General features: G+C 55.0%; 5 protein-coding genes across 5 annotated transcripts; 2 read left to right on the top strand and 3 right to left on the bottom strand.

Moving 5' to 3' along the window:
* Positions 1–1286: 1286 nt before the first annotated feature.
* Positions 1287–3101, top strand: COCSUDRAFT_66555 (hypothetical protein; the record flags this gene model as incomplete). Its single annotated transcript, XM_005646791.1, has 3 exons — positions 1287–1298; positions 1707–1880; positions 1995–3101. 3 exons carry the CDS (start codon positions 1287–1289, stop codon positions 3099–3101), a joined length of 1293 nt encoding a protein of 430 aa, XP_005646848.1.
* A 1249-nt stretch (positions 3102–4350) lies between these two features.
* COCSUDRAFT_55997 (hypothetical protein) lies at positions 4351–5517 on the top strand (the record flags this gene model as incomplete). The annotated part of the gene is made up of 4 exons (XM_005646790.1): positions 4351–4359; positions 4570–4671; positions 5000–5165; positions 5429–5517. The coding sequence occupies 4 exons, from the start codon at positions 4351–4353 to the stop codon at positions 5515–5517; spliced, it is 366 nt and encodes a 121-aa protein (XP_005646847.1).
* Positions 5518–5664: 147 nt separating this feature from the next.
* On the bottom strand, positions 5665–9301 carry COCSUDRAFT_47821 (hypothetical protein). Its single transcript, XM_005646789.1, has 7 exons — positions 9160–9301; positions 8259–8873; positions 8046–8117; positions 7651–7923; positions 7233–7424; positions 6936–7061; positions 5665–6709 (listed from the first exon to the last, which is right to left on the bottom strand). Exons 1-7 carry the CDS (start codon positions 9166–9168, stop codon positions 6122–6124), a joined length of 1875 nt encoding a protein of 624 aa, XP_005646846.1. The 5' UTR covers positions 9169–9301; the 3' UTR covers positions 5665–6121.
* Positions 9302–10825: 1524 nt separating this feature from the next.
* COCSUDRAFT_47820 (hypothetical protein) lies at positions 10826–13824 on the bottom strand (the record flags this gene model as incomplete). Its single annotated transcript, XM_005646788.1, has 7 exons — positions 10826–11032; positions 11328–11534; positions 11814–11915; positions 12195–12383; positions 12694–12831; positions 12972–13081; positions 13245–13824. The coding sequence occupies 7 exons, from the start codon at positions 13822–13824 to the stop codon at positions 10826–10828; spliced, it is 1533 nt and encodes a 510-aa protein (XP_005646845.1).
* A 1168-nt stretch (positions 13825–14992) lies between these two features.
* On the bottom strand, positions 14993–17919 carry COCSUDRAFT_42641 (hypothetical protein; the record flags this gene model as incomplete). Its single annotated transcript, XM_005646787.1, has 10 exons — positions 14993–15053; positions 15406–15488; positions 15851–15974; positions 16143–16272; positions 16437–16551; positions 16685–16891; positions 17004–17092; positions 17333–17484; positions 17586–17650; positions 17767–17919. 10 exons carry the CDS (start codon positions 17917–17919, stop codon positions 14993–14995), a joined length of 1179 nt encoding a protein of 392 aa, XP_005646844.1.
* Positions 17920–18139: the final 220 nt, after the last annotated feature.

Here is an 18139-nt window from a genome sequence, read left to right as displayed (position 1 = left end):
CCTCGTACTTCTGCAGCAGTGTGCCAACCTGCCAGCATCCCAAAGTGGTATGTAAGTGTGCCTTCAGAGCAATTCTCATTGAATGTGTCATCAACAGGCAAGGGGATAGCAGGACGTCCTGTAAATCGTTAGAGGTGACAGCTAGCAGAAGCCTGAGGATTAGGCATCAGCTTCTCAATGGCACGACACAGCAAATGCAAAGTTCAGATGTACTTGTCCCAAATCCGTATTGGCGAGAGAGTTGGACTGTTCACCATGCTGTTGCGGTCAAAGACTGGCTGGCCGTCCACATCCCTCTTCAAGGGGGTCTCCACAGACAAGGGCTGAGCAGGCCTGCCATGCCCATCCGCATTGGCCACTTCAACATACGTGTCCCCCATTCTGAGGCCAGCAGCTGCACCTGCACAGCCGGCAAGGGCAGTCTAAGGCACAGGCCTGGCTGACACGGAGATCTGCATTCGAGGGTACAAGAAAGAACATCAATAATGTCAATGGTCGTGGTCATACACGAATCTGCTGTGGCTGCTCAGGTAAAGAGCCAACGTGACCTAACACGTCGAAGCTTTGCCTCCTGAAACAAAGCGAGAAGTTCCTGAGGACCACTGCTGGCAATAAAGGATCCTTTTGGAGAGCTCTATGGGAATAGAGATGCATGATCCCCACGGTTCCCTGGATCAGCCGACGGTCGTCGTCAAGACAGCAGCCTCTGGTCATGTCTGCCATGCATCCAGGGCCAGCAGAGTGCTCTTGCTCGCATTAGCTTCTTCTAGAGATACAAGAATATACCATTGCATGCCATCCCGTCCGTGATGCTGGGAGGCCGCACCTGCAGGCTATCACGCCGTCCCGTCGGCTGCTTCCACAGACGCCCTTGCCTTGGTAGAAGAACGACTACCAGACAGGGCTGCAATTTCCTTGCTGGGTGAAAGATTACACGCGTTTCGAGATCATTCTTACCGACTTGGCATCTCCAACGCCATCCATGTTGCGATTGCTCAGAAAGCATATTCCCTCCGTGACCTCGAGAATATTGGGGCATGCCACCAAATTTGGAGGGCCATGCATGGTAGGGAGTTGGACAAGGGGTTTGAGGGTCGCTTGAGATGGGTGAGTGCATTATTTCTCTACAGCTTATACTTCAACTCCCCCGGGACCGGACTCCAAATCTGGCGACGGCCCCCATATGAAACTGAATGGATCAGCGTGAACAGGAAATATCCGCCTTCTCCTCCAATTCTCCGAGAAGTACTCTCTCGTTTCATATTACGCAAGTGTTTCACTCGGTGATGGCCGCGATAGTGCTTCCCTACTTCAGCCCTGGCTTGTTTGACTTTACCGATTGTCAGTGGGACAAGCTTTCGTGGGGGAGGAAGGCATACCTGAGAACGTATATTCCGGCAAACCGATGGAAGGACTTTAGAGACGGGGAAGGGCTGCGGACAAAATGTGAGTTCTACCACAGAGGAGGTGGCAAAGAGAATGCCAAGGCCAACAAAACAAACAGCCTGTTGACGAGGGTGAGCGATAGCGCTACAAATTAAGACAATATTATATATTTCATTGCATGCATGCCAGTGAGCTTTCGGAACAACTCACCAGCTGGCCCAACTTTATGATGTGCAATCCAGGAGGTCAGGGAGGATGCTTGCTTATTGCGCATAGTACAGCACTGCAATTTTGGACCTGGCAATGCAACGGGCAAGCAGGCAGCTGCAGAGGCTTTGGCTCCAGGGAAGCGCTTGAAGCCAGCAGCGCAGGGAAAGGGTGTGAAGCGCGGTTGCATGGCCACCTTCACTGTCAGGATCTTGGCAGCCAACCCACAGGTTGCTGAGATCCGGTACTACTGCGTCGATCATGTCAACCATGGCGACGCAGCAGAGGTGCAGCTTCTTCAAAGGCCGCTCATTTCAAAGCTGATGAATATACACACAATGCCAGAGCTCAAGTCCAGCTGGGTTTGCACATCTGTCTCACTAGTGTGCTGTATGATCCAGGGGCCTGGAAGGCATCACACCAACAACCACATCTCAGCTGGCCTACGGCAGCTTGTGCAGACGCAGCTTAGGCTGCAGGTGCCAGCGTCGCGTATTGTTCAACAGAACAAAGACGAGATTCTGCAGAGGTACATGGTCGATGAGGGCATCCCAGCCAGTGACAAGGAAGCAGCTCTCGAGAGGTTGTTGGCGAGCCTCCCACCGCGTGACTATTTCCTGAACGTGGGGGACGTCAACAACATTGCTGCCACCTTGCAAACAGCATGGAAGCGCCACCCAGATCAGCAGAAAAGTGTGGAGCTCTACGTTCAGCACATGGGCGCAGACGTCTTGCTACACCAGAGGCAAGCGCCGCTGCCAGGAACACCTGATGCTGCTCACTTCGCCGCAATGGCGGCATCTCGGCCGCCCGGCGCAGCACCGCAGCCAAGCGTGGCGCCCCAGCCCGGCCCGGCGCCGCAGCCGAGCGTTGCGCCCCGGGCCGGCACGGCACCGCAGCCGAGCGTGGCGCACCGGGCCGGCCCCGCAACGCAGCTGACAGGCCCGGCGCCGCAGCCGCCCGGCCCCGCACCGCAGCCGACAGTCCCGGCGCCGCAGCCGCCCGGCACGGCACCGCAGCCGAGCGTGGCGTCCCGGGCCGGCCCGGCGCCGCAGCCGAGCGTGGTGTGTGATGCGGACCCAACAGACAACAGCTTGAAGCGCAAGCGCGATATCCTTGACCCCAAAAGGACAGCCCAGCAGTCCTATCGCTCAGTGAAGAGACCACAGGCGCAGCGAGCAGAAGCAGGCGATGCCCCCTCATTCTTGAGGCCACAGCCAGGAAGGCAAAAGACATCTGTAAATGCTGAACTGTCGAGCGCAGCGGAGGCGGAGGTGGTTGAAAAACGCAGGGCTGCCGAGACAGCAGCACAACACGCCTCAGCTGCCAGCCCAGGACGTGTTGCACAACCTGTGGCAGCCACTGCCGCTGAAAATGCGCCGTGCGTCCACCCACTGGCCTCCGCCGCTGCGGGCAACCCGGCCAACCAGATTCCACCAGCACTGTCTTCCCAGCGTGCTACAAGAGAACGGCGGCCACCCACTTCCCACCGGGACTATGCATCATAGAAGCATCTCGTGTATATCTGACCTGCAGTGTTTGCGACAGTACAGTTCCGTTTGTGAACAAGTAGTAATCATGTACTACTATACATTGGGAAAAAATTACTGTTGTATGGTCCATGGTACTGATGACTGTAACCTGTTGTCCAAGATTAGGTTCTGATTGTCTTCTTGAGAGAGAGACACACCGTACTTGAGGCATCCTGCATGTAATATTTCCTCTGTAAACACACCAGAGATCTTGCTGTGCCTGAAGGGTTGGACAGGACCTGCAAACTGGGAAACGCCCTTTGCATTGGCATTATAATAATCGATATCACTCCTGAAGAGTAAGGACGTGTGATGAATGATGGTGCTAATGTACCGCCGAGAATGGCTTGGGCAGATGAGGCATCAAGTAAGTCTCTGCAATGCGTCAGGCTTTGTCCTGCACGAAGTAGCACCCTTCGGAAGAGTCCGGTCACATCGTGTGATGCTTGTGAAATATTTCAGGCCTTGTGCAGCTGCTACGCCTCCCGTTGGCAGCTTCTACGACCTGGCAACGTCCAGATCAACCTCGGAAGACCCACCTGTCTGATGATGCCGAGAATCCCAAAAACTGAAACCATTAACGGAGAAAAGTTTTCTTGTCGCGGCAGAAATGGTGAGGTTGCGGGGCCCAGAGAGCTTCACAGGGTGCCCTCCTCCAGCACTTAGCCAAATTTCGGAACTTGAAGCCGTCGCCAGATTTGGATTCTGGTCCCGGGGTAGTTGAAGTATAAGCTGTAGAGAAATAGTGGACTGGGAGATGGGCGCTCATGCAGACGATCCCACGGAAAAGCACGATAGATTACTTGCAGAAAAGTGTGGTAAATTTCAGCTTCAATCACTCAATCATTGATCGAACCCAATCTTGCTATTTGTTCGAAGGTCTTTGCTTATAGTAAAGACAAGGATCACCGACCTTGCACACGCAGATCGTTTCAATCTTGAGGGGCAGACATGTGATATGATTATTGTTCCAAGCAATCTAAATTGTATAAAATAAATGTTGAGGACACGAAAAGTAGCTGAGAGCCTGCTGAACGCTTCTGCAGCATATCTCAAGCAGTCTGTCAGGGAGGCAAAATCCCACGTTCAGAAGCCCAACAGAGATCGATATACAGTTGTGCTTAAAAAGGTCAGAAATGAGATTGGCAGATCTCAAAACTCGAATAATTCTATAAAAGTTCGAATAATTCAAGCACGCTAACTCTGGGTGGTGCTCTTTTTCAGGATGTGGAAGGTGTAGGGCAGGAGGGTGATGTGCTTCGAGTACGGCATGGCTACGCAAGGAATATCCTCATACCGTCAAAGAAGGCAGTGCCTGGCACAACGAAAAACATTGAGTTGTATGGGAAACGAGTAATGGTAACCACCTCCCCATCCCCCTGCTTTCCACTCAAATCTGCTCACTTGAGGGCGCAGACAATAACATAGTGTGCTGCCATGGCAGAGTTCAGACATCGAGCAGGCGCATGGGGTGGTGGAGGTTGCTGCAGAAGCGCTGGACCGGGAGGTTGAGCTCGTCCTGAAGCGCCTGGCAACCAACCCGGTGGTGCGTCCCTACTTGCCATGCTGCCCCTCAGATCAGCAAGCTGCGATACCAAGCTCTGCTGCAGTTGACCCTCAGGTTGGCAAGCGGCGAGAGCAAGCTCTACTGGTCTTGTGCACAATCTTCTGATTTGTAGTCTTCAATGTAGTCTCCAGCAAGATGATTGCTGCAGGCAAACAAACAATCGCACAATCCCCGTCAGAGCGACAAAGACCCTACCAGTCAAGTCATCTGCAGGCATCAACATTCAACCGCCTGTTGATGCTTTGTGCTTGTAGTGTCCAGCAAGATCTCATGAAGGGGGAGGAATGATTGGTATGTGCTGGGGCAGGAGATGAAGCGGGCGGTGGTGAGCAAGGAGAGGGATGGCAAGTCCCAGCGCACGAATGATCTGGTGGAGGCAGTCACGAGCGCGCATGTGGTGGAAGCCGTGGCAAAGCAGAAGCGAGTCGACCTCGTTGAGCAGCTGCTCTACATGGACCCCATCCGAGAGATAGGTACGCTGCAGACGGCACAGTCTTGACTAACTGCCTTGTAATTTGCACGCATTGCATTTACACGGCGAGGCAGCCCTTACTCTTAACACCCTGGCGCTCACACTGCTTTGATGTTTGTATTCCTCTTTATCTAAATGCCAGCAATTGTCAGCAAGGAAGGAGTCTGTCATAACCCGTGGCAGCTGACATGCTGGACTTGTGAATGTTGCAGATTCCCATTTGATCAAGTTGCAAACAGCAGTGACATTTTCGTGGGCTTGCAGGGGAGTTTGATGTGCCACTGCGGATGACATATGCGGATGGCAGAGCGCCTACTTTTAGGCTCAAAATCGTGCCTACTGCCTCATCGTGATGATGTTGGCTTTACTGGAGTATGGAGTTGTGAGCTGCTCCTGTAGGACGTGGCAGAAATGCATCACAGCACTCATTGTTTGTAGAACTGAGGCATTGGCAGACACTGTTGGGCTCTCAGCTGGAAGTGCTTGACTGTGTAGCGCTAAAATTTTATTCACGATTGTTACACACTCACGTTCAAGGTATATACTTGGATATGCATGTTTCCTACCACGCATATACATATCTTGCACCACTCCAACATAATCACACTTTAGTGAAACGTCAAACAGGGACAATTTTCTGCGCACAATAAAATAGCCTGCCTAAGTAGAAGCACACCTGGTATGTGCACAATTTGCAACAAACATGGCACCCTTCTTGACGCCTTCAGTGCCGGAAATGCATTACAGCATGATACTTTATGGCCCACCGCTCATGTGCATGGTTCACTCATGACAATACCACGGCAATTGCAGTGAGCGCCTGAGAAAGTTTTGATCAATCATTCAAGCCTGACCACGTAAGTTCAGTTGTCTTAAAGGCCAGATCTGGAACCATCAAATATTTCCGTTTGACGAACGTCAATACACAGCTTGTCTGGCGACAGCTTAAAAAGCCGCCTATATGTTGTCGACATAGAGGACCCCCGGGGAGCGGGGGGTCCGGACGGGGGTGGTGCGCGCTGTGTCTTTGGGGGTCTGCCCCTCGCTCGGACGCCGGCCCGTCTGCGGCAGGCTCAGCTTGGGAAGCTTTGCTCGGCGCGCCTCCAACGGCGACACTGGCTCCGATTCCGCGGCGGCCGGGGCTGCCGGCCGGGCCGCAGCCGCCGCAGCCGCCTTCTTTTTCTTCTCGGCCTCCTTGGCTGCCCGCTCGGCCTCCTTGGCAACGCGGGCATCGGCCCGTTTAGCCGTGCGCGCCTCGGCGCGCTGCTTGCGGGCCGCGGGGGAGAAGGCGTTGCGCCAGAACTGGCCGGTGAAGAACGCCAGGCTGGCCTTGGGCTTCTCTCCCCTGCTGGCGCGCAGGTCGCCCTCCTTCTCCAGGTGCAGGAAGAACAGCGTGCCGAAGAAGGCGAAGATCGCCAGCACAGCCAGCACGGGGCCCACGATATAGCCAACAGTGTAGTTGAGTGAGATTGGCACTGGCACGATTGGCACCGTGGCCAGGAGCACCACACTCTGCACGTCCAGGCCCATGGACTGGCACGACTCCTGCTCCACCCCAGACAATAAGCCTCAACACAACAGCATCAAGATTAAAAGATGTTCTGACAGTCATCACAGTCAACAGGCATTCAAGATAAGAAGGAATGCAGGTGTCAAGGCAGAGCGCGCGCCGCAGTCTTTGCCGAGGCCAGGGAAAGCAGGCATCTGCAAGAGATGCAAATGATCATATCTCAGGGGCAAAGGTGATGGAATGTGGGAGAAGGCAGCCTACCGCAAGGGTGCTGGTGAGCATTGTGATGTTGGTGACGTTGCTGATGACCGGCTGCAGGTACTCCGCAGAGCCGGGGTCCAGCTGCACATTGGTCAGCACCGTCTGCGCCGCCGTGTTGTTCGCGTCCTGCAGCGCACACCCCATATGTCACGCTCACACCCTGCAGTCTTCCTCTGACATTGGCTATGGTGGGGCCTAATCACTTTTTTCCATATCTCCTGCTCTCAAATCTGCTGAATTAGCGATGCTGGGCTCATTATCGTCTTACAGAGCTTGAGTGGTGTGGCCGCAGCGCACCTGCAGCAGCTGGCGGCTACGGCGGCGGGAGTTGTTCTCCAGGGAGGCCTTGGTCACGCGGATGTCGATGGGCTTGACCTGGATGTCATCGTACAGCGCATTGACAAGGATCTGCTTCTTCGCGTCCGTGAAGGGCCACAGGTCCTTGCCGGTCAGGTACATCGTGGCGTCAACCGCCGTCAGCGACGAGTCCTGCACCAACCCGATCTTCATCAGGCTAGGAACGACCTCTCTGACTTAGAGCAAATCCTACCAGGCATCCGCCGTTCTTGCATGCTCACACATCCTCCCCTCATGCACTATAGTAGACACTGCTCGTCTTGGCGCTGGCCCCATCATCGGAAAATTGGCGAGAGATATGCAGACATCAAGAAAATGTCACACATTGAATCGGAGAAAACCGGAGGCTGCAGCGCACCACTGTCTGAGAGTTGCTAGAGGAAGACCCAGATGAGGATGAGCCGCTGCCGCTGGCGGTGCTGCTGCCGCCGTTGTTGCCGGAGCCGGAGGAGCCGCTGGAATAGAAGCCGTCGCCCGAGGCGGGGGCGACCGCGCCGCCGGCAACCGTCTCGGCCGGGCCGGGCGCGCCCGCAAAAGGTGCGGGTGCCGGGGCTTGAACCGGCGCGCTGGCTCCCGACGAGGGAGAAGATGCGAGCGTGCGCGTGGCGCTCGATGTGATCAGCGGCACAATCTGCGCAGATTGCATGCAAGCCGTCAGCTGTGTGCTCTGAGCTTTCACAGAGCTCTAAGATATCGGCATTGTTGTTGTGCACTGGCATAAAGACGAGTATAGGTGGTCTGGGGGGTGCCCACCTCAGGGGCTGGCGCTGGGGAGGGCGTCACAGAGTAGGAGCTCACTGGCTTGCTGCCCTGCTGGCTGGTCTCCTGCGCACGGGGCACGAGAAAATTTCAAGACCCTGGAGGCTCAGCTGAAGCAGGACTTTCTATTGTGGAGAGCACACAGTATCCACAAATATCAGGAACGATATCTTTTCTTCTTTCTACAGGAGAAAGCACGAAAGGCACCTGGGGTGCTGGAGCTGCGGCGGGAGTTGCTGCAGGCGTCACAGCAGGAGTGGCAGCAGGGGTCGCCGCAGGCGTGGCCTCAGGCGTGGCCGCAGCTGTTGCAGCGGGTGTTGCAACCGGAGTTGCAACCGGTGTTGCTGCTGCAGTTGCTGCCGGTGTGGGGGCAGGGGTGGCAGCCACAGTTGCAGCGGGGGTTGCTGCAGGAGTTGCTGCAGGAGTTGCTGCAGGAGTTGCTGCAGGAGTTGCAGCTGGGGTTGCAGCTGGGGTTGCAGCTGGCGTGGCTGCAGGCGTTTGCGCAGGTGAGGATGGAGCCTGTGGGGGCGCAGCTGACCCAAACAGGGCTGAGTTTGAGAGTGTTCCAGCGCTGCTGGATGGTGAAGCTGAGTTTGTGCCGCTGTTTCCTAGGGTGCCTGACGCTGGTGTGGGGGTGGGCGTGTTCCACAGCCCAGTGCCCCATCCTGAGTCTCCCACTACATACTGGCCTGGACTCCTGGGCGATGGAGACTGCGCTGCTGTGAGCCCCGAAAACAGAAGGAGGCTTGCTGCTAGTGAGAGTGCGAGATGCTGGCGCTGCACTCCAGTCCTCCTTCTGCTGTCAGACTGGCACTGGTGAGCCTGTAATCAATCAGCACCCCTGCTCACTACATCGATCATCCAAACCAGGCGCTGAACACCCATAAGCAAATCCCAATATGCAAAAATTGTGTCTTCAGAACATATGAGAGCCGTTAGTAGAAGGCACTGCTGGGTGCACTCACTAAAGCAGCTAGGTAGTAGGGTTGACTTGGCTCGAAATTACTACTGATGTTCCCATCGATCGTGCATACGGCAAAAATATCAACAAATGCGATATGATATGATCGACGAAGTACGATTGCAGATCCGACTACTTGAGGTGCACCTGCTTCATCACGATTACGAATGGCGGCAAGGCTGTCGACGATCCGCCAGCGCAGGATGAGTTTCTACAGCCCCTGCTGGGCTACTCCTCATCTACTTGTCATGCGGTGGAAGGCGCAAATTCTCCTGGATCAGAGCGGTACTGGGGAAAGAAGGTGGGTTCGAGGCCGAGACGCTGCGCTCGAAGCCAGCTGTCGGGCTCATGTCACCCCTCAAACCCTATCACGCACAAGGGTCCCATGTGGTGTGGCATTCCTGTAGATTTTTGCGATGAGCAGGCCCTGGGACGCGACTGGTCCTCTCCCTGTTTCACTACAGGAGATGCGCTGCAGGCAGTGCTACAGCTCTATGTGTTCCAGCCACAGAGCACCATAACAAATAGGCAACTCATGCATGCATGCATGCCATTGGATGGCTGGTGCCAGCGCTGGTGCTAGCAGCTAGTACTGGACACTGTCTACCCTCAACTTGAATGGTATGATCGATCAGAGCGTGCCTCTGATTTTGCCTTCACTTTGAAGGCCCTACTACAGATGATCACGGTCGCATGCATATGCTATCGCGCCAGCCGGCTGCGACACCTTGAATTCAGGGGGTTGGCATCAGCTAGACAGAAGGGCCCAGTGTTTCGTAGAGCACACGAAACGCATGCGCATGCATGGCCATGCTGCAGCTGCTTACTATCTGGTGGCTCGTCAGACTGCCAGTGTGCCCAGATGTCATAGAGCAACGCATGCATGCACATATGTGATGCAGGAATTACTTTTTGTAAAGTGTTTGCGCTGCAACATACAAGTGCCTGGTCGGATCTCCATTTTCACATCAGTCCATCGTAGCAGTTACCAGTTTATTTGGAGGGATCTTAACGGCGGTCAGATCACTGATTCAATGGAAATTCTTTGGAGGCTCGGTTCTGGTGAAATTGTCCTCATGATCATTCTCTAGCATGGAGTACTATGTATGCCAAATTACAGTACTGTACTTCAGATAGCTGTGTCAAAGCCCACCCCTCTAAAATGGTTAAATTGGTCAAATATCTCAACTGCAGTCGTTCCACAACATGGGAGACCCACTGCAAAGAGTTCTCAAGTGTTTGGGTTCTATAAAACACATTCAAATTGAATGAGTCATGCAAAACTGGCTGTGCAAGCGCACCAGCATGAAATGTGCACAAATCAAATGAAAAAGCAATGTTCTCAAGTAACCCTGCTCCGATTTCTTGCTTCTCAATGCAAAGACTGCCCTAACGTCTTCTCCGCACACCTCCAAGTTGCTCGGCATGCCTCACATTCTCATCCATAGAGTGACGGCTATTTAGCCGGAGTTGCACCTTGCACGCGCGTGGGCTGTGATAGCTGCTAACACTTGACGCCATCACAAGTGGCTCCGTCTGCAGCCCTCGGCTCTTGCATGAATCTGACCACACAGTGCTGTTTTTACCGGTTCCCAGTGACAAACCAGGCCTACCAGGCCTGCAATTACTGCTGCCTAATCTGGCCATCATCTCAGAGACGGTCTTCAGAGATGATTCTACTCAAACTCAGCCCTGCCAACTTTGGCCGCAGTCTCAGGAGCCTCTCTTGTCAGAGGCATTCCCCGCCTACTTCATCCCCGCCTGATCTGGCATCTGTTTCAGGAGTCAGTCTCCAGAGGCGTCCCTCGCCATTTCAGCCCTGCCTGATCTGGCCGCCGCGGCCGCCGTCGGCGCGCGCGCGGTGCATGGCCGGGGGCAGCGGGGGCCGCTGCTGCACGAGGCTGGGTGTGCGCGCGTATGTCTGCGCAAACTGCGGCGCCTCGTAGAAGGGCTTCACTCGCGTCCCCTCCTTCGGAGTCGTCGCCCCCTTCGGCTGTTCCGCGTCCGCCGCCGCCGCGACCTGTGTTTTTCACCCATGGCACGCGTCAGGAGACATGCTTTGAGACATAGGAACACCTTGAAGTTCACTGAGCAGATACCAAGGCAGCAAAGCAGCGGAACGGTCACTGAGCAGGAAGCCACTGCACTGCGCACAATATGGCCTTACGGCGAGCATATGAGTGCCTTCAGGGTGGTGCGGCTAATATAGGAGGAGTCCAAGGAACCATCATTGCAGATTGAGCTACAGCAAGGCAGAACCAACTCAGTTGATGAGGTCAGTGTGCTGTCACATGCAAGCGGGCAATGCAACGCACCCGGTTGGACCAGGACAGGCACTGCTTGTGCACGCAGACATAGTACGCGCCGGCAGCCAACAAGACGGCCACAAACGCCGCGACTGACAGCCCGACGATTGTGCTGGTCATCATGCCTCCACTGCTGTCCTTTGGTGCTGGAACAACTGCTGTTGCCGCCTGCAGCTGCACGCCTGTCACTCCCAGTCCCGCCGCCCTCAGCGCTCCCTACACCCGCGCACGATGCCCATGAGAGACACATAAGGCACAGACACTTGCGGGTCCTGGACATTGGTTTCTTTGTTGATTTCCACTTGAAGTCAATCAGAGAGAGAAGATCGATATCTGAGTCGTGCATGGAGTCATCCCAGTGAGGCAGAGGGTACAACAAGACAGGGAAAAGGCAAGGATTCCTGCGCTCTTCTTGCATGGGCTGTCATTTCTTATAGATCCAGGAGCAAAGAGGCGCCACATGTTACTGCATTGGCCAGGGCATGTGCGGCTTGCCTGCAGCTGGCCGCTGGATGTGGCGTTCTGCAGCTGCTCGCGCACAAGAGGCACCCGGTCCGCAGAGCCTGCATCGATCTGAGTGTCCACCAGCGCACTCTCCTGTAAAAGTGCAACGCCCTTCAGAGCTTCTCAGGAGCTCTACACCCCTTGTACCTCTGATGCTGCGCTGAATCTGGACGCAGCGATTTGTTCTCACTGGGCATCAAGAGATGTCCAAAGCATGGAGGCACCGCAGCTGCATCTCCTACTTGCCGCGGCTGTATTTTTGTTTTGCCTTGCTGTTTTGCTTTCAGAATCGCTATGCTTAGTCTTGCTGATCAGACTGTGAGCCACATACCAGGAGACAAATTTTGCACCACAGCACAGCGGGATAATCACCTGGAGCAGGCGTCTGCGGAAAGGCGCGCCACTGCCGGTGATGGACACTGCGCCGGGGCCGATGCCGGGCAGCACTGACGCAATAGCGCTCACGAGCAGCGCCTGCTTCGCGCTGTCAAAGGGCCATACGCCTGGCCCCTGCAGCAACAACTCTGCCGCCAGCGCTGTCGCCGCCGGGTCGCGCACCACCTGAGCGCCGGCACACAGTACAGTTATCACAAGATCGGAAAATTCGATGCTGAATGCCATACGATACGCAGATAAAGTAAATATGGTGGATTGCGCCGTCGGCTCACAGCCAGACTGGTTGTCACCTGCCCTGTGCAGCATTCATCTGGGGTTCCCAATGAATACAGTAAACCGAATTCTTAATTAACGGCAATGCAGATATAGCTCAAGGCAAACAGCTGGCTCATTGCAAGATGAGGGCAGCAGCACCACAGTAGAAGCCCCAAAAAAATTGTTATTTGGAAGGCGGATGAGAGAGGCAGGTGCGCACATAGGGGGCGGGCGGGGAGGGCGATGGGGAGCGGGCGGTGGCCTTGGAGGAGGGACTGAGCAGGGGGGCCAGCGCGGCCGGCAGCGGCACCATCGCCAGCGGTGGCGGTGGAGGGGGCTGCGCAGGGGGAGGACTTGCCTGCAAACACAGTCAGCTGCCACATCAACCGCCGTGTCAGGCCACATGGCGCTGGCCAATGACCGGCAAAACAATTGGAATAGCTTGAATCACATTCACATGATTTAGATGAGTTTCGTAGTAAGAGGGGAGTTTCACACCACTGGAGGGGGAGGACTGGCGGCGGTGGGGATGGGGGGCCTGAGCGGGGGGATCTGCGGGGGCATGGGCACCATTCGGGTCCCAGCAGGAGTGATCACCACCGTAGACCCTGCACAGCAGCACACACCTCGGCATCCCTTCATAACCGCCACAAAATCGTGCACTGTCAGAGACAAATCTTGTGTGAGCACACAAGAGAAGGCAGAAGTTTCCTGCAGCACCTCTGAGAGAAGGGACCTGTGAAAAAAAACCCTGGGCGTAGGAGGAGATACCTGCAGGTGTGGGTACAGGCGTGGGGACAGCCTGGGGCAGCGGGACAGCCGCAGCAGCAGCCGGCAGCGTAGCTGCAGGGGTGGCTACTGGAAGCGCATTCGCAGGAGCCACAGTCGCCACTGGGGCAGCCGCCGCCGGCTTCACAGTGGCAGCTGGCACAGCCACCGCCGCTGGTGTGACCGGCACCGCTGCTGGGGCGGTTGTGACTGCAGGCACAAATGTCCCAACCGCCACCGGGGCCGGTGTTGTGGCCGGCTTGGCGGCAGCTGTGCTGACAGGGACCGGGGTGGCAGCGGCTGCGGCGGCGGGTGTGCGCAGGGGCGCGAGGTCGGAGGAGGTTGCTATGGTTGCTTGGGGTGAGGTTACTGCAGAGGCTGTGGCTGGGGTCATTGTGCGGGTGGCTGGTGGCGGAGAGGGGCTGTCAGTGCTGCTGCCGATGCCAAATGTGTCCAAGAGACCTCCGAAGAAGCCCAGTGGAGGCATGGGCGGTATGAAGCCTGGCTGCGCGCTGATGTGCGACGTGGAGAGCAGGATGCTGAGCAGACAGAGGAGCAGGGCTGGCTGTGAACGCTGCCCCATCCACCATTGCTGGCTCCTCCTTCCTTTTTCTTTGCTGCATATGGCCGACGGTCCTCCTATTTCAATCCCTTGATTGCTGAAGTGTGGTTTTTGGGCAACTTGATGGACCATCCTGCGCAAGGAAACAACGCGAAGGTGACTCCTCAGCTCGGCATCGTGATAACCCTACTACCCATTGCGTCCACGGATTCTCTTAGCATTGATAATCTTTTAAGAGATTTCAGTCTCAATTACAATCTGAATGACTACCAACAATGGATGATGCACCAGAACGCGCATTTAATATTGCATATGACACAGATCGACCAGCGCTCTCACAGCTGGATAAAAAAAAATCGGACGTGCGATGGTTCGCGACACTGCGCCAGTACACTGGTCTTTATATTTCATCAGTTATAGCAGGCTTTATGATAAATTTGAGGCCCTCGATCATCCAAATTTGAGGAGCGGATTGGACGGCATCTGGGTCACGGCGATCGCTCACCTAGTGGAATATCGGTGTCCTACTCTTTGTCGCCATTACAATCAGATGCATGTCCCATCTTGCGATGGGCCTGGCAAGTCCAGGTTCCCAGGCCTTGATCCAACAATCGCTTTGAAACTGTCGCTGTCTTGGAGGGCCTGCCAAGTGGCGACGTGCACTGTGACACCTGCGATGACGTCAGTGATGCCAGTTCTCAGAAATGCATGCAAGGTTGTGGCAGTGGATTGATCCCTCGATTATGTTTTGGTATGTAATTCGCAATTTGCCTTGGATGCAGTGCACTGCCAGAGCACCATCAGCATGCTGATACCCGTCTATATAGATATCAACTTTTACAACTCTGTGCGGCGCCCGCCCGCAGCCGAGTTTCACATGCTTCTAGCACCGACAGCAGCTCTCTGTCACACTCCTCATCGTCCTGCATACCCTCAAAGATCCCGAGGCCACTGCCACATGCCACACTGGCTACCAGCTTGTCAATGCCTACACTTGCACTACTTGGCTGCACACTCGTGCGAGCTCTATCACAAGGCTTTAATGTGTTTCCCGAGTGACAGGTCCTTGCTTGAAGAAGCGCCACGTCATTGCATGTCCCTTGCTCGGCTGCGCCAGCTGATTCAGGGTGGGCGACTGCTGCTTGATGCTCTGACTGCAGCCGAGCCACAATTTCCTTCGGCAGCGGCATCATGTCAGAACGGTAGCCCCTGCACTCCGGGTCATAGCACTTCTGGTACCACGCGCCCTCCTGCAGCAAAACCACTGCCCTTTTAAAACTGACACACGATGCTACTTGCCCATTCTGACATCCCCAGCAGGAGTTGAAAATGTCCTCAGTCTGCCTTGGCTCACTTTGCCTTTGCCAAGGGAGCTCCTTTAGTGCTCCTCAGCAGGGAATCATTGCATTGTGGCTGTATCATGTTCACATGCGAGTCAGTTCTTGCTCTCATTTCTGTCCCTCGGTCTGCCTTGATGTCCGCATCTTTCTTTAACTAATTTGCCAAGGGAGCAATGTGGGCGGCAGGGGATGAGCGCGTGCCTGCAGGGAGATGACATAGAAGATACCGTTGCTCCGGTGGGGCCGGCCGATGTTGGCGCACCAGCGGTTGCGCTTCATGTTGAGCAGCAGCAGACCCGCCTCCGGCCACTCCACCCACGACCTCACCTCCCCCTGAACTCCCCCCTGCGCCCAGCCAGCAACATCTCTTCCTCTGCCCCTCAGTGTATGCCGGTATGTAGCCTGCCCAGTACCATGTGATGCAGCCGAAAGTACTGCGCCGGGAACTTCATAGGGACTCAGGCAATATCTGCTGCATTTTTATTAAGATATGGCCCGCCCAAACAAGATCGAGCTGCAGAATCTGCAGCTGGAGAGCTTGAAACAACAGCATATTCATATACAAATCTGAAAAGGAGACTTACGTGCTGTCAAGCAAGTGCCTAAATCCGGACAATCTTTTGTGTCTGCTCTGAGCTGCTGCAGCACATTACTGGGTGCAGCATGATTCCGGAAAGGGGCTGTATGGAGAAGAAAAGGGGTTGCACCATGTTGCACACAGAGGTGATGAAAAGCTCAATGTCCGGGTGGCGGGATGGCCCAATCCGCGGCTGTGCGCATCTCCCAATTGCCGCCTCGCTGTCTATCAAGCGGCCTCCAACCTGTCCATGCCTGACGCAACAAGGAAAATGGCTTGGAGCAGATCTTTTGTTCCTGTAAGTGATACTGGCAGTCCAATGAGAGAGCATCCACGGGTCAAAATGAGCACTATCTGTGCGTGTTGATATGCAAGGATATGCGGTGCACAAGAGGGACACTAGGGCAAAAGCAGGAGAGCACCTGGCCCAGGAGAAAGGAACTCCATCCGCTTCCTCATAGCAGCGCAGCAGGCGGCAACCCTCAGACACATTGCAGATGAGGGACGCGAAGAATGTGTCTCTGTGCGAGAGCTTGGCACCCTGGAACCGTGCTGCACCCACAAAGACAATGCTGCCATCACAAATTGTGAGAGTGAAACCATCAACTCGCAGAAGAGTCTCACTCCCCTAATTGGTATCTTTATGCCAACACAGATAAAGACACACATTCTTCTGTGCTTGCCACCGAACAGCGAGCAGTGGGATGGTTGTATACCTGTGGGCTGGAGGATCCACTGCTTGCCAGCCTTCGAAGACAGGAAGAGCCGAAAAGCCCTGTTGCGCGTGTACACTCCACCATCGATGAAGAGTGTTCTGCTGCCGTCAGCATCCTGCAAATAACACTCACACTTGGCCTGCCACTGCATGAAGCCTCTTCACACATGCATCTGCATCCAGGCAGTCAGGTCATGGTAGTCCATGCATGTCATGTGGCCATCCAGAAAGCGCTGGTTGAGGTTTCACCTTGTTGATAAGTAATTGCTGGACAGGACTCTCTGGGTCTGTGCCCTCCTGGGCAGCGCACATGTCCTTGACAAAGGCGCCAACGTGGAAGTTGTTCTGGAAGGCTGCGCCGGGGATTTTCACAATGACATGGCGCGAGAACTTGTGCGGCGAGGATGAGTCCATCTCCAGCACCCACGAGTCTTCCATCTCTAGCTGAAACTTCTCCTGCATCCGGCACACAAGCATCAGGATATTGCCACGAGTACAAACTAGCTTCAAGGCAAAGTGGGTAGCGGCTGCATGCATATTGCAGGGAGGATGGCAGAGCTGATTCAACCTGGAGTTGCTCTGCACAGAGCTTGAGCACGATGCCCACAAGGCTGTCCCCATCCACACCCGCATTGAAATCCTTCTGATACTCCAGGTCTATCAGCAGCAGCAGCAACACAGGTCAATCTAGGGGTCCCTGGCAATACAGGCCTCATAGCAATTCCTGGTCAAATGGTCTCTTGGCAACACAGACCTCATGGCCAACTCTTGGTATGAACTTGTACAGAGGTGCAGCAGAAAAGGTGCAAGTGCGAGATGCACCAAAGTAGAGGTGGTAAAGCTTGACATTGTCCTTGTATAAAGGTGCAGCAGAAAAGGTGCAAGTGTTTAACACACCGAAGTAGAGGTGGCAAGGGTATCCCTGGCGGATGATCTCATAGCAGTGGCGGTGCTGGGGCAGCATGTCCCTGTAGCGCTTCCAAAACCCCTCGAGGGTGGTTGCTATAAATGAACGCTTGCCCTCTGGGCCCCTCTCTGAAGAGAAGATCCTGTGCAACAGCACGATGCGGTCTGACCAGGCACACACAAGAGCCCCGATACACAGAATATCAAGTGTTGGTGGGACCAGGTGTGTTGGAAAGGTGTCCACCTGACATCTGGAGCATCTGGGTGGTTGTCTGCCCATTGAAAGGCTGGCTCTTGCAGCGGAAACACCTGCATCAAGGCACTAAAAGTAATGTCCAATAATTTGACCGCGAATGGAATGTTCCAGTGACGTTGTCTGCTGTCAGGTGCTGTGTGCAGTGCTGAGGCTAGGATCGCAGACCCACTTTGTATGGATCAGAGGCGCCTCCATGCAGCTTCTGTCTGACTGCAGCCAGCAGCCGCAGGACACAGCGCTCCACTTCCCCCAGCCGCCACTTGCTGTAAAAGATCCTCTCCCCAAGGCTCTGCAAGCCTGCACAAAAGAGAAGCACGGTCATCTTAACAGAAGCGGGGGCGATTGAATTGGCTTTTCTGTGTCAGATGCGTTGCATGAATAGGTAAAGGTTGAGCAGGGTTGAAAACGCTTGTCATGAAGCTGCTGGTTGAAGTAGGAGCTTGCCTGGTCGTCCTGATGTCGAAGCATCTTCGCCCCGACTTCTGCGCCCTGGATCTGCACCTTGCTCCTCGGCCGCACTGATGTGCTGTTCAGAAGCTGTG

Source organism: Coccomyxa subellipsoidea, assembly GCF_000258705.1.
Source record: "Coccomyxa subellipsoidea C-169, whole genome shotgun sequence".
Taxonomy (NCBI): domain Eukaryota; kingdom Viridiplantae; phylum Chlorophyta; class Trebouxiophyceae; family Coccomyxaceae; genus Coccomyxa; species Coccomyxa subellipsoidea.
Note: the sequence above shows the minus strand (reverse complement) of the source record. Positions and strands in the feature narration are given on the sequence as shown.